Raw genomic sequence first — 13,511 nt, 5'->3', positions numbered from 1 at the left:
TACTGAAACAGCTCTTTTATTTATTTCTTTTATTTTATTCACATTTGGAATAGTTATTTTAAATTATAAACCTCACAAAAATAGTTTCGTCCTTTACAGTTTTGTTTTTTTTAGCAGGTTCTTATGCTACGCAAAATAAAACCACAGACAAAACACCGACAATTCACGAGAATATTTGCATCTTCAAGTCTTTTGTTTTTCCAGAGCATGCACAAAAAAAACACAAGCTCAGTGCTCTAACTTGGTATGAACTAATCTTTATCAAGGGGGAAAAAATGTCATTTTGAGAGACAATATTACAGTTGTTTATGATCTAGTTGGCTTTGATAAGGATAAGAAATCAATCCTTATCAACAGTACACTGTCGCTACTCCAAATACTCCAAATACACATCTTAAAGGAAACATTTAGGCCGTTGGCATGCACCACAAAAAAAAATCTTCTGAGTCCAGAGCAACATAGAGGCTTTCTCGGGAAACTGCAGTTTGCACATTTTGATTAGCCCTCATTGAACTGATCCTGAAATTTTCGTCTAAGGCAACTTTCCTTTCAAAGGAAATCAGGGGTTTAACGTCTCCTGTGATCACACAGACTTATGGCTGATAAGAAGACATCACAGTGATTGGGAGCAGATGTAATCTCAGCTTTTATGCTCCAATAAACCTGGTAACGGTGAGGTGAACGTCATGGGTTCACGCAAGTCTAAATCGAGCCCCGCGATAAGTTTAACAACAGATAAACGTCATCACAAGGTCTGGATAATGAAGAGAAACACGGTACTCACAGTGTTAACTGTTGTGATGACAAAAGCTACAAGAATTATGCTTCCAAAGATTTGACAATATGCACCGTTTAGCACTGAGTTAATATGCTGCAAATATACTTGCTAAAGGTCTTGTGACAAGAAATTAGTCTCTGTTCGGAAAATGCTGCTTTGGGACCCCTTTGACCTATAAAATCGTATGCCCCTAAAATAAGTTCAGCAATTCAGCAAATGCCAGATTTTGCCGATGTCAAGAACAGCATCTGCCCTTTCACATGTAATTCCAGATTAAAAATGTGATCCAAGTTTTCTCTCAAACCCTCTGAGAACTCCGCAGACGGTCGAGGTCAGCGGTGACCACAGGTGCAGAGAAAAAAAAAAAAGTCTTCGGCTTCAATTCTGCATTGAAATTGTTCAAATGCCCCTGGATTTAAACAAATTCATAAGGGAACAGCACAAAAGAGGTAGGAATTCGGAATTCCAAAAGCTTCAATTCACGAGTACGCCGACATGTGTTCAACATTGCATGCTAACGACGTGTCGCACAGAAAGACAAATCAAAACCACACTCTTCACAAAGTTATATGGCATTACGTGAACAAGAGGACACAGTCGGTCCCAGCAACCAAACTCAGAAGCGTATGTACACACGACTAAAGCTCTGGATTTTATAAAGGTGTTTCTGCTTTTGCTAGGTGACCACTTCTTCTCGCGGCAGGTTGAGCCTCACCTCCCCGCCCGCTGCTGCAGAAGCTGAGTACGTTGCCGTGGCAGAAGTGCAGGAAGGGCCATTGGTCTCCATGGTGAAGAGCTTGCAAGGTCCCTGTAGGGTCACACCAGGGGCCTCTCGTTCTGGACTGGAGGCCCTGGATGATCCAACAGAGGACGTGGGGCTCAGCTGCACAGCTGTGGTGTCCTGCAGCGTGTGCTCACTGGTCTCTATTTCGAACGCCGCACCACCGGCCAGCCCGCCGTGTCCCATCAATCCCGCCCCCCTGCCGCCCACCTTAGAGCCTCGAGAGCTGCTCGGGGGAGGGAGGCGGCTGCACACGCAGCAGGCGCCAAAGAAGGAGAAGGCCACCAGCAGCAGGACGGGTCCAATTATGATGGGAGGGTTGGCAGAAGGCACAAGTGTGCTGAAGGCGAATGCTCCCACCAGGGTGATGTTGAGTCCTGCCAACATGATGCATAGTCCACAGGCACAGCAGAGCGCCGGAGAGGGAAGGCCATGAGGACGAGACTTCTTCTTCTTCTTGGGCTCCTTTTTAGGCACAGAGGTGCTGTTGCTCCTGTCAGTGATGACCATGTTGTTACCTCCGGGACTTGTTTTTGTCTATCTTCTATCTTTATGGGCACAGAATGAAAACATAAAGAGATTTCAGCAACTGACTATAACACATGTATTCTCTGAGCTCATAATACTTTAATCTGACCACTGCAGTGTCCTTCCTAGGAGTTTATTTTATGCATCACTGAACGCTAATCATTCATTGCTGTGTTGCCACAGAGCCCAGCAGAAGTGTTCATATGCCGTGAACATTTCCACATTATGGCAAGTCACAACCTCACACTCTGTGTGCGTTTTGCTGTGATTGTACGTGATACACCATCGAAAAGTTGGACGTGATTATAAAGTGGAAGGAAAATTATTTGAATCTTAAACGTATGTCATGCATTTGTATTTATCCCTCCCGAGCAAATGCTTTGTGGAACCACCTGTTGGCCACTTGGCTGCTTCTCTGAATGATGCTCTCCTCATTAGATATTCACAGCTTTGAGTGTCTAAGACCTTTTTAGTGTGCATTCTAAAAAGGTCACCAGTTTTCTCTAAGACAACTTTGAAGTATTTGTATCTGTAGTGGAAATAAACTATGCACAGACATATTTACTGATTAGGTGACTCCTGCAGGTATTTGATGGCACTATATTTTATTTAGGGGTATACTGGAAAAAGAAGAAAAATACAAAGAAATGTCAGAATGAAAAATATTGAATTTTCATTCTTCTGTAGGAAATAGAATAAAATAAAAACTGAGAATTCTTTTTCAGTTTTTTTCTCTCTTCATTGCTACATGCTACATTGATTTAGCCCATCATAAGCTCATTAAAAGTCATTGAAGTTTTGGGTTTTTTTGGTGTGATGTTCAAAGAGTCTGATCACTTTTGCGAAGTACTGTACTTTATATTTTGAAAACAAAGAGAAGCCATGAACACACATGTAGTAAAAAAAAAAAAGTATATATATATATATATATATATATATATATATATATATATATATATATATATATATATATATATATATATTATAACTCAAGAGATGCAAGCAGGAAACAGTGACCACCGTGTGCTTCATATCAGTGACTGGCACTTAAACTGTAGTGTTGACTGACATCCAAAGCCTGCATTACATAATCTGAAAGAAAGCCTGATAATGTAATCCTGCAATCATAAACCAATCTCCAAGATGTTCTCAGTAAAAATCCAGTTTTAAATGTCAATTCTACAATTTAATTGATGGATTTCAAAGACATAAAAATGAATTGAGATAGACAAACAACAAATGTGCTGAAGTAAATAATAGCACGTAATTGTTAAATTCTTACAAAAAAAAATATTTTTGCTTTCTTCTCTGCTGCTTAACAACTGAGGATGTCTGACAAGCATTGACGTGTATTTGCTCTGGATCAGAGAACTTAAATATGATCAGAAGTGTAGCTGCTACTTCAGGCCAGAAAGGCCTTTGGTACACATTTGCTTTCAAATAATTTTACATTTCAAATTTATTCCAGTTTGCATGTATTCAGCATGTTAGAGCTAAGGAGAGTATGCCGTCTTTCATATCTTGTGCAAGTGTAAATTGGATTTTGTCAGAATGCATGTCCCAAACATTAAAATATGCTGATTCTATGTTAAAAAAAATAAAAATAAATAACTAATTAAAAAAATTAACAAATCTGAATAAATCCTTACCCATTATGTCGACGCCAGTAAAGGTGCTTCCATTGTTACTCCATTAGATTTTCACGGTGATCCCCCGTTTCATAGTCGCATGTAATTACTGACACGTTAAAAGGCTGCATCGACAACAAACGGATATTGTGCATCCTGCGTTCGTTGCTCTTTTTCTCCCTCCTCTTTTCAACCCCGAGCTGCCCAAGTCATGAGAGGAATTCAATCAGTGGCACAGGAAACACCAGACAAAGCTGTGGGGCGTCAAATCCGGCAGGAGACAGAAGATTATCTAGGTGAGGCGGCAGTTCTTTTGAGCTGACTCGCTGCTCCAGATGTGGACCGGAGGAGAGATGCTTGTTGTAGCGCCTGACAGGTCACGTAAATGGCGGATCCACACAGTGTGTCCGAAGCATCTTCCTGTCTGACTGGGTAAAGGATTCATGTTTCCTTAATTCATATCTGATGAGTGCCGCGTAGAGCTCATGCCTTCCTCTGTGGTCCGCTGGATGCGATGAGCTGGTCTCCACGTCAGCGATCCATCCATCAGTGGGTCGTTGTATGGCAAGCTGGTTTACCACATAATTAGAAAAGGATTTTTTTTTTTAAAGACTTTCTGTGAAAAGCTTTTACTTTTTTTATTTTATTTTTTTTTACACATATTAAAGTTAATAGCTATTCCAAAAAAAAAGTCAAGACTGAGGTAGATGTCTACAATCTCAAAACAACACCAGTAAAGGCAAGAAATGATATAAAATATTGTGAGTGTGATTTTATGCAGTCTAAAGATATTGTCACGTGCGCAATCGCGCCAACCAATTATTAATATACATGGAAATGGAGATTGGAGTCTTTGCACCACCAATGACCTTCCTGTGTGAAACAAGTACTGAAAACAAAACAAACGTCTCCGGTCTGAGTATCAAATGAAAAAGTAAAGCACTTCAGCAATCAATAAAATAATGATTATTTAAACCACTATTATTGTATGATATGTGACTATTGCCCAGCTTTACTTTTTTTTTTTACCTTTTGCTAGAGGTCTAAAATATTTGTTGTTTGCTTGTTGGCATGCTTATGCTGATATGTAAATTTTATCTCTAAATAAATAAAATTTGTGTTTTTATTTTACATCTCCAAAATTAAACCCACAAGTAACAGTGGGATTTGAACTTATCTGAAATGTGTTGCTTAGAAACTGTTACTTTCTTAAGCTCAGCAAATGTTTTTTTGGAGCTGGCAGCTTAAACATAAACGGGAAAATTGACATTATTTGTCAAAGACTTGAGATATCTAATATGTGCAAAAGAAAGAGTACATCTTTGAGTATTTCAACTTTTTGAAAAGCTGAAATACATACATTTTTAGCAAATAAATATTAAAAAATGTTTTAGAAGCTTTCGTTTCTTTGACAGGTAAGTTCCAGAGGCCTATCAGTTAATAGATCCCATTTACAGAAAGAATGGTATAATTAATAGTAAGGTTCCCCATATGATGATAGTTTAAGTGAATAACAATCACAAACCTTCATTTCAATATCCATTTAATGAAACCTGGCAGTGATTTAAAGAGTCATAAAATGACATTCTCTTAAAGCACGATGTGCTTTTTGGAGTCAGATATCTTTTTATACAACAGATTCTACTTTCAAACTTGAATAAGTATTTAGATTCAGATTAACCCATTAATCTGGTTTTATACAAAATAAAGAAAAGGTTTATTTAAAACAAGTAGATGTCTTCTTATGGGCCTTAAACAGAATCTAATTTTAAAAGCTCATCGATGATTTTCCGTACCCCACTCATCGTGAAGCGGGGCTGAATGAAGATGAAGAGTGTTGAAGCCTCTTCTTGTCAGCTTGCCTTTATTCTACGTGTGTTTAATATGCTTGATTTAGATCTTCGCACATGAAATTTAAATCTCTTTGTAGATTTTCTTGAATGGGAAATGTGATTAAACGAGCAATAAAACAGCTGCTGGTGCTCAAAGACCAGCTTACACAGAAATGGAGGAGGAAAGCCAGGTGAGGTGTTTTCCTGTGGATTTTGAGATGACTTTTAAAACAAATTTAAAAAGTATTTATTGCAAGAGCATCAGCACAGAATAACTTCAGTCAGAGCTTAATTACTTGAAGAATCCCAATGATTATCAAGAGATGCGTGATATGAATGTCATACGCAGAAAAAGGATGGAACATAATGTTAAGTTAAATCAAATTTATTAATAAGCCAACCTGCACCAGGACACTTTAAACTAGTAAAATTTGTATATAATAAAGGTATGTTTTTAGTCCAGGCAATCTCAAATTACTGAAAGTAAAATAGCAATGAAAAGAAAAAAGATGACAGCTTGACCTGATTAAATGCTTTGTACTTAAACGAGTGTGTTTTGGTGTATTTTAGTAATCACCATACAATTCTACACTGACATGCTTTCTTGTCAACTGATTGAACAAAGCCCTGAATACTGTAATGTTCTCCACATGTGCATTCATGGTTGCCCTCGGTGACTCAGGAGGATTGCATGGCGAGGCATTCTTGTTTGAAGTCTGACAATAAAAGCTGCTGGCAGCCATTAAGGCACTGCTGAATCCTCAGGTACCTGGTGGTTAAGCCTCATCAACACGACTCTGCATCATTCATCCTCACAGTACGCCATGTTTTATTGTGAGACCGCAGCCTTCCTACCATCACCACCTTCCAAGCAGCAGCTGTTCTCCCTGCGTCGTCCTGAATATGCTCATTATGTCACACGGTGGGAGAGCAGGTCACCGTGTGAACGTAATACACGTCGCTGCTTGTGACAACAAGCACACTTTGCTTTGCCTTTACGAAGGAGCTAACCTTCAATTTAATTCTACTCTTAACATCTCGCAAGCCCCTACAAATGAGCTTCACCTCCATCACAGGTTTCGAGATTTAACAAATCTAAAAAAAAAATAAAAAAAATTTTAATTATGGATTTAGGTTTTGTAGGTTTATTAGACCACATCATTCATACAAAAAAGAGGGAACAGCAATCTGCGGTTGAGCTTCAACAACAGTTGATTAAAGAATACTGCTGCCAGGGGAGAGTTGTTGGTGGAGTCGTGTGACATGATGACATCACGGAAGGTCTTGAGCAGTGGGTGACTGTTTCATTTTCCGTCTCGATAAGACATCTGGCATGTCTGAAGAAGTCCTGCAACAGACCAATGCGTGAGTCATGCTGGCAATGAAGGCTATTTGGTGGGTGTCAGTGTGTGACAGAACTGAAAAAGATAAAAAGAGAGAAAAAAAAGACACATAAAGAAAATCATGTCAGAAGAAGATTGGGTTGGATGAATCTGTTGTACACATGTTCGTTACTTTTCAGTGGACTTGTTGATATTCAGAGAACTGTAAAAATGTTTAAGCATTGGTCAACGGGTGTTTCACTCAGTCAGGTTTTATTTTTTTAATCCTACCATGTTAAAGACTGGGCTCATTATTTATATGTAAACAATTGACATTGGAACACATATGTCCTAAATGTCAAACAAACACAGTTAAGGACATTTATCCAGGATCTCCTATAAAAGATACTTATTTCTCAAGGTACTCTTGTCTTAATTTTCACCCCCAAAGCACTTACATGTCAGTTAATGGGTCCATCAGGACACCGGCGTCCTCATGGCAGTTAAAGGGTTAAAAACATCTTTTTGCAACAACCTGATTTTAGTCCTGTCATGTTAATTAAAATTAACAGCATCTTAAGCTTTAAAGAAAGTCTACAGGTGTTTGGTCTGTCTATAGGCATTTGCACATGTGTGATGTGCAAAGAACGTGTTTCTCTAACAGGTCTCTATATACATTCAACAGCTATTTTATTAGGTACATCTGTCCAAGTGCTTGTTAGCAAAAATAGCAAATCAGCCAGTCGCCTGGCAGCAACTTGCTGCGTTAAAACATCCAGATGCTGTTAAGAAAACTTTCTGAAGTTCAAACTGAAGGGAGGAAGAAGAAATGTGATTTTAGTGACTTTGAATGTGGCATTCAAAGTCACTGGGACCCTGATCATTGCTGGGAGAGAATTTCAAAACCTGCTGACCTACCAGAGGCAAAACCATTTCTCCAACTTTCTGGGAACCGAGTATAAGGAAGACGTACCTAATAAAGTGGCCAGTACAAGCACGTTTACTTTATATTCAATTCAGTTAATCTTATTTCTATTTTCAGTTCGTACCCCTCCTCTGGATTGGGCTCAGCAGCTGGTCCTCCCTCCACGAAGGTTCCCATTCGACTCTTTGAGCGCTCCAGTTGGAGTTGACTCTGAGTGCCTAACAGGACCACAGGAAAGAGGACAGAGCACGATGCAGTAATGAATTTGGTAGCTGAATTGCACCATGGATTATTTTTCAGTATACGTACAAATTTTACTGAAGAAATTTTAACGTACAAAATTCTGGCAACCACAGAATTTTACCATATACATAAGGATTTCATCATATTTATACAGTAAAATCCACACAAATATGGTCAATACTGTATTTATATTGTAAAATTCTGGCAACCACAGCTGTTGGCATTTTACCATAAATTAGATATGTCTCTATTTTACAGTGTAAAGTCAGATTTGTGGAATGCTTATGTTTCCACTCGATTCTTCTAGTTACAGCTCCTCCAGAGTTACCATGGAAACTCTTTGCTTCACAACTCTGTTTTTTTCACCCCTGAGGTCTTTGTAGAACAGCTGCATTTTTGTGAAATTAAATTGAACACTGGCAGTGGATTGCACTGGATTTCATTTAGGAACCTGGAGTAAAACAATGCGATGTCACATTTTTCACATTTTAATCATTTATTGTTTTCTGTCTGCTTTATAGTTATCTCCTATTTTGTGTGTGTCTATTGCAAAACTTAAAGTACATAAAAGTTTAGTTGTAGCCTGGCCAGTGGTGGAGAAAGTACTCAAAAAAATTTACTTAAGTAAAAGTACAAATACACAGACAAAAATGTACTCAAGTAAAAGTAAAAGTACCACATTAACATTTGTACTTAAGTAAAAGTAAAAAGTACTGGCTTTAAAAAATACTTAAGTATTAAAAGTAAAAGTAGTTGCTGAATCGCTAATACAATATCATTAAGTGAACCGATCGGATTTAATTTGAATACATTAGAAATGTGTCATTTTAATGAACAATGCCACAGATAAAGCATGTTTTTATTGTGTTTATTCTCTGTAACATAGTTTAGACTTGGATATGTGATTCTATGCATCATAATTTCAGGGATGGAAACATCTGGTCTCCTGTCCTAACATAACATGAACTTCACTTTTTTTGCCACTAGTGACATTTATTTTTAAAGAAATCCAACAGAATGGGGATGGAAAGAAGGTGGGTGGGAGAGGACAGGCAACCAAGGAGCCAGTAGCAGAGTTGTAGTCAAGACCACTTAACTCAAGACCATGTCAAGACCAGCACCCAGCACTACGTGACACAAAAAAATTAAGTTTTACCTATCAAAATTGCTTCTCAAATTGATCTGAAAGATCCACATTCCCATAAAACACCTAGATATTAAATACTTAGAGCTGAAATAAATTTAATCAGTAAAGATCCGTCCAGAAGAATCGGATCGTTCCTGAATGTCATATCACTATATTGCAGACTTTGGTCACAGCGTTGTCCCATATATGCGACACCTCAGTCAACACCTCCACACAATAATTCAGCGCATGAGTGACACTTTTTTTTCATCACGGATGCAAAATATGCGTCTCTGTACAGCTAGCTTTGCTAGCATCACGTCCACAGATCTTACCTTTCTTTAAGCTTTCCTTCCAAGTGACGCTAAAAGTTGGACAAAGTCCCCACCATCTGTGAAAGCGAAGCGCTGCTTATTTTACATGTCGCCATATCTGTGATTGTGCAGCACTTTTATATTACTGACGATTAGACAGACGTCTTCTCCCGCTCAGAGGAAACCACTGCGCATGTCTTGGAGGCGATGGGTGACAACAGACACGTAAGTCACGTTATGCTCAGATTTTACGGCGCTACCTTAAGTCCTTGAACTTCACATTTTAACGGAAAAAAAGCGCAACGTAACTTGGATGTAACGAGTAACGAGACAGTTCTGTAGAAATGTAGTGAAGTAGAAAGTACAGATACTTACTATAAAATGTAGTGGAGTAAAAGTAGAAAGTATCCATTTTTAAATCTACTTAGGTAAAGTACAGATACACGAAAATTGTACTTAAGTACAGTAACGAAGTACTCCCACCACTCCCTGGCAAAATGTGAAAAAGTTCTAAATATGTACTTATTGGCTTTCCGACCTATTAGCAGATGTCAAAATGAATAATAAATGCACGTGAACTAAGATCCCTGGAGTGTCAGCTGCCTCCACTCCGTTTCCACTCACCCTCTCGTCTCAGTGTCTCAGCCGGTTGATCAGCGTTAGCCACAGTGGGGTGAACTCTGAAGTTTCCTAGAAGGATTTAAAAGGTAGAATAATATTTAGATGGAGAAAAACTTTTGTGTATTTTAATAAATGAGAAATTCAATCTATGTCCGGTTTCAAAAAAAAAAAAAACTTACCAAAAGATGGCAGGATGTTGTTGATATTCAGCCAAGCTTTTATGAAGGGGTAGACTGAAATGAGCAAGCCTGCAAAGCAGAAAGTGGCCAATAATGTTTTTGATGAATGATCTGAAATTGCTTCATAATTTGCATGTTGCGACTAGTTAATTTACTTTGAGAAGTAACCTAATTGCTTTTGATGCCTGGAAGATAGAAGAAAGTATGAAAAATAGAAGATGGTCTATTTCACTTTGACACAGATGATTGGGAATTTTTCATTATATATCAATCCCCAAAGTGTAAGCCTTCCCAGTAAGATCCTTACATCCGATACAACGTGAGATGCTTCTCCTAGTTCAGATCAAAGTGCAAAGTGGCGTCTGAAACACAGGGTTTTGGCACCTTTCTGTAGTCCTGCGCTCCCAATCAGCACCTTTATTGATTTTTCTTATTAGTCTAAGGAGCTGGCATTACAGCCTGGCAGCTCCTGAGGGTGGCTGTGATGCATGTCTGCGCTTAAAATGTCATGAAACTGCAGAAGGAGTGAAAACAATCTGCAGAGAACACTCTGTTCATACTCATTAGTCAGCCTGTGTGTCGGAGGCGGCATCGAGCCACACAAGCCCCAAAAAAACACATAATTAAGGACGTCTGCTGCTCAGTCGCACAAACTCCTGCGAGAGTGAAAGTATCGGTCACGCTGCGGTGCACAGATTTTATGTGCGAATGCAGGTAGCAAGACAGATGAATTATTAAAAGCTGATCAACTCCTCAGCGAGAATGAGTTTCTCATCAACTATGCATATACACATGCTGATGTTGTCTTCCACAGATCACAAGCGCTGGCTGCCCTTTCCTCTTTCTCTCCAGGAAACCTGTCCAGACACGCTTTTATCAGAGCAGCTCCTCCTGCTATCAGCTGGTTCTGGTTACAGTCTTGTATCAAATGAACATTGGATGGAAGAAGTCGCTAGTCGCAGACCTCAACATTTTACTTTTACATCAATGCATTATGCATATTATATATCGGGTGAATTCAGCTAATGTCCTGCCATTGTACATGTAAAGAATCCTCCTGCGTAATCCAATCTTAGAATAGGTACAGCTGTTCTGTAAAGGAGAAATGGAGATAGTTCTTGGAGAACACCAGCGAACAAAAGCATCAAGAAGACCAAAGAACATAGCAGACATATCAGGGATAATATTATGGAAAAGTAAAGAAAATAAAAATAAAAAGGTTATGAAACAAAATTGCACCTTTGAACCTTTTCAAAGAAAAAAAAAAACACTATTGGTGAAAGAATCCTTAAGAAGGCTTTTATGACTCATGTCAAGTATGTAGATTAAACATTTTGGTCAGATAAGACAATAGTTTAACTCAAATCTCTAGTCACTCTGGTCTACAGGTAAAACTAACCTAACAATAAAACATTGTTACTGGCACAATCATGCTGTGGAGATGTTTAGCTGTTTTGTTGTTGTTGTTTTTTAACAGGGAAATGGAAGCTTGTCAGAGTTTCTTGGAAGGATGGAGGGAGCTAAATATGAGGTAATCCTGGAAGTAGAGGTATCAAAGGATTTAAGACTGAGGTAAAGGTTAACTTTTAAGTGAGATGATTACCATGAACATACGGACAGAGTTTAGATTAAAAAAATAAATAAATAAATAAAAACGTTTCATATGTTTCAGTGGCTGAAGCCTTGACAGGATTCATCCAGTCAGACAGAGGTTGGGCTTTTTTGCAAAGAAAAATCAACAAAAATGCTACATCTCAAAAGTGTTAAGCAAGTAAAAACATATCCTAAAAACTTGCAGCTGTAGCAAAAGGTAGTTCTACAAAGTCTTTTACTCAGGAGGCTAAATACAGGAGGAGACCATACTTTTCAGATTTTTTATCTTTTTAAAGGAAATCCTATTTTGAGAAACTGCAAGGTCCACTGGGTTCGGCTACTTAGTAGAAACAGTCATTTCAAAACAAGCAAAAATAATTAACGTCAGAGTGATACAAAGCTTAAAATGTCCAGCCAACTATTACAACAAAGTTGTTAGAAACTCCTTTTACCTTGTCTTATTTAAAACTTTCTAAATAGTTTTGCAACATCTGCAAATGATTAACTGAAAAGAAAATAAGCAAACCAAAGTGCTTCTCATTCAGAGTTACAGACTCTCACCGAGGCCTCCAGCTCCCAGGAAGATTCCTCCTACAGCATCGGCATCACATTCCCTGGACACCCCGATGATGATGCAGCCGGCAACAATGGCAAACAGGGCTGAGCCCACTCGTAGCCCATGGTACTGCCCGATGCTAACAGGGTTCATTCAGCAGGTGGAGGTCCCCCACCTGCCACACTCACCCACACACTCTTTTACAGCCCAGGTAATAACTGGGGAACCAAACTCTGCCTCAGCTCAGGCTCTGACTTCCACCAACAGCCACTCCCATACTTGTGCATCGCTCTCTCTGACACAGAAACACTTTCCCTGGTTCAGACTGTCCTCTGTTTCGTAAGGGATCTCATGAATCTTTAAAGTGGAGATCTGGTTTCTATTCCAGCTGGAAATTAGGACAGTTGAAGAAGCCCTGACTCGTATGACGGGGAATTCTGCCTTAAATCTGATCAGAGCATCCGGTATCATGAGCTCCGTCTGTGGAAAAAGACAGGGAGGGAGAGAGGAGCAGGAGGCAAAGAGAAAAGGCAACAATTAGAGAGTGAGCCTATGTGTGACTTCTATGAGTTGCTTGTGAGCTTGAAGGGAATGTGTAATGAAAGGTTCAGAATCCTCTGTGGCGGGGCCCGAGGCCATCCACAAAGGCATGCAGTTGCCATAGGAATAGCATATCCATGGCAACACAGGAGAGAGGAGGGTAAGCAGGATTAACACTTGTTGAACAGGGTAACAAATTAACTTACAGCACTCTGTGGAGGAGAAACAGCCACACATTTCCTCCGCAGGTCAATTCTCTCTTGTCTTCAATCAGATGTCAGGATTCATCATAAATTTGTGTGACTAATATTGAAAAGTATGTGTGCAATACTCACACGGGCATCTCATGGCATCTCGTTCTCTTCTCAGCCTTTATCATTTGTGACACTTTAAAAATTAGCTTACATGTTCAGTTCTCTTGCTTACATGGATTTAGTGCACAGCTAACAGGCGGTGGAAGTCCTGCAGGACTTAAGAACAGCAAAAATCCTAATTAAGTTTGATTCAAACTTGCCACAAAACAGGGATAACACAGAAACAAGAAC

The 13,511-nt window shown here is 39.1% G+C and overlaps 2 protein-coding genes across 3 annotated transcripts; both read right to left on the bottom strand.

Moving 5' to 3' along the window:
• Positions 1-237: 237 nt before the first annotated feature.
• tmem275a (transmembrane protein 275a) lies at positions 238-4,285 on the bottom strand. The gene is made up of 2 exons (XM_008434111.3): positions 3,737-4,285; positions 238-2,107 (listed from the first exon to the last, which is right to left on the bottom strand). The coding sequence occupies exon 2, from the start codon at positions 2,067-2,069 to the stop codon at positions 1,455-1,457; it is 615 nt and encodes a 204-aa protein (XP_008432333.1). The 5' UTR covers positions 2,070-2,107; positions 3,737-4,285; the 3' UTR covers positions 238-1,454.
• A 956-nt stretch (positions 4,286-5,241) lies between these two features.
• On the bottom strand, positions 5,242-13,472 carry kncn (kinocilin). Of its 2 annotated transcripts, none has more exons than XM_008434112.3 (5): positions 12,432-13,472; positions 10,278-10,346; positions 10,102-10,167; positions 7,919-8,012; positions 5,242-6,895 (listed from the first exon to the last, which is right to left on the bottom strand). In XM_008434112.3, the coding sequence occupies exons 1-5, from the start codon at positions 12,577-12,579 to the stop codon at positions 6,820-6,822; spliced, it is 453 nt and encodes a 150-aa protein (XP_008432334.1). In that variant the 5' UTR covers positions 12,580-13,472; the 3' UTR covers positions 5,242-6,819. The 2 variants fall into 2 exon arrangements, with proteins under 2 accessions (XP_008432334.1, XP_008432335.1); XM_008434113.3 differs by having other exon boundaries at positions 5,242-6,965; positions 12,432-13,465.
• Positions 13,473-13,511: the final 39 nt, after the last annotated feature.

This window comes from Poecilia reticulata, chromosome 17 (assembly GCF_904066995.2).
Source record: "Poecilia reticulata chromosome 17, P_reticulata-male-v2, whole genome shotgun sequence".
Classification (NCBI taxonomy): Eukaryota; Metazoa; Chordata; class Actinopteri; order Cyprinodontiformes; family Poeciliidae; genus Poecilia; species Poecilia reticulata.
The sequence above is the reverse complement of the archived record's forward strand: the minus strand, read 5'-3'. Positions and strand labels throughout refer to the sequence as shown.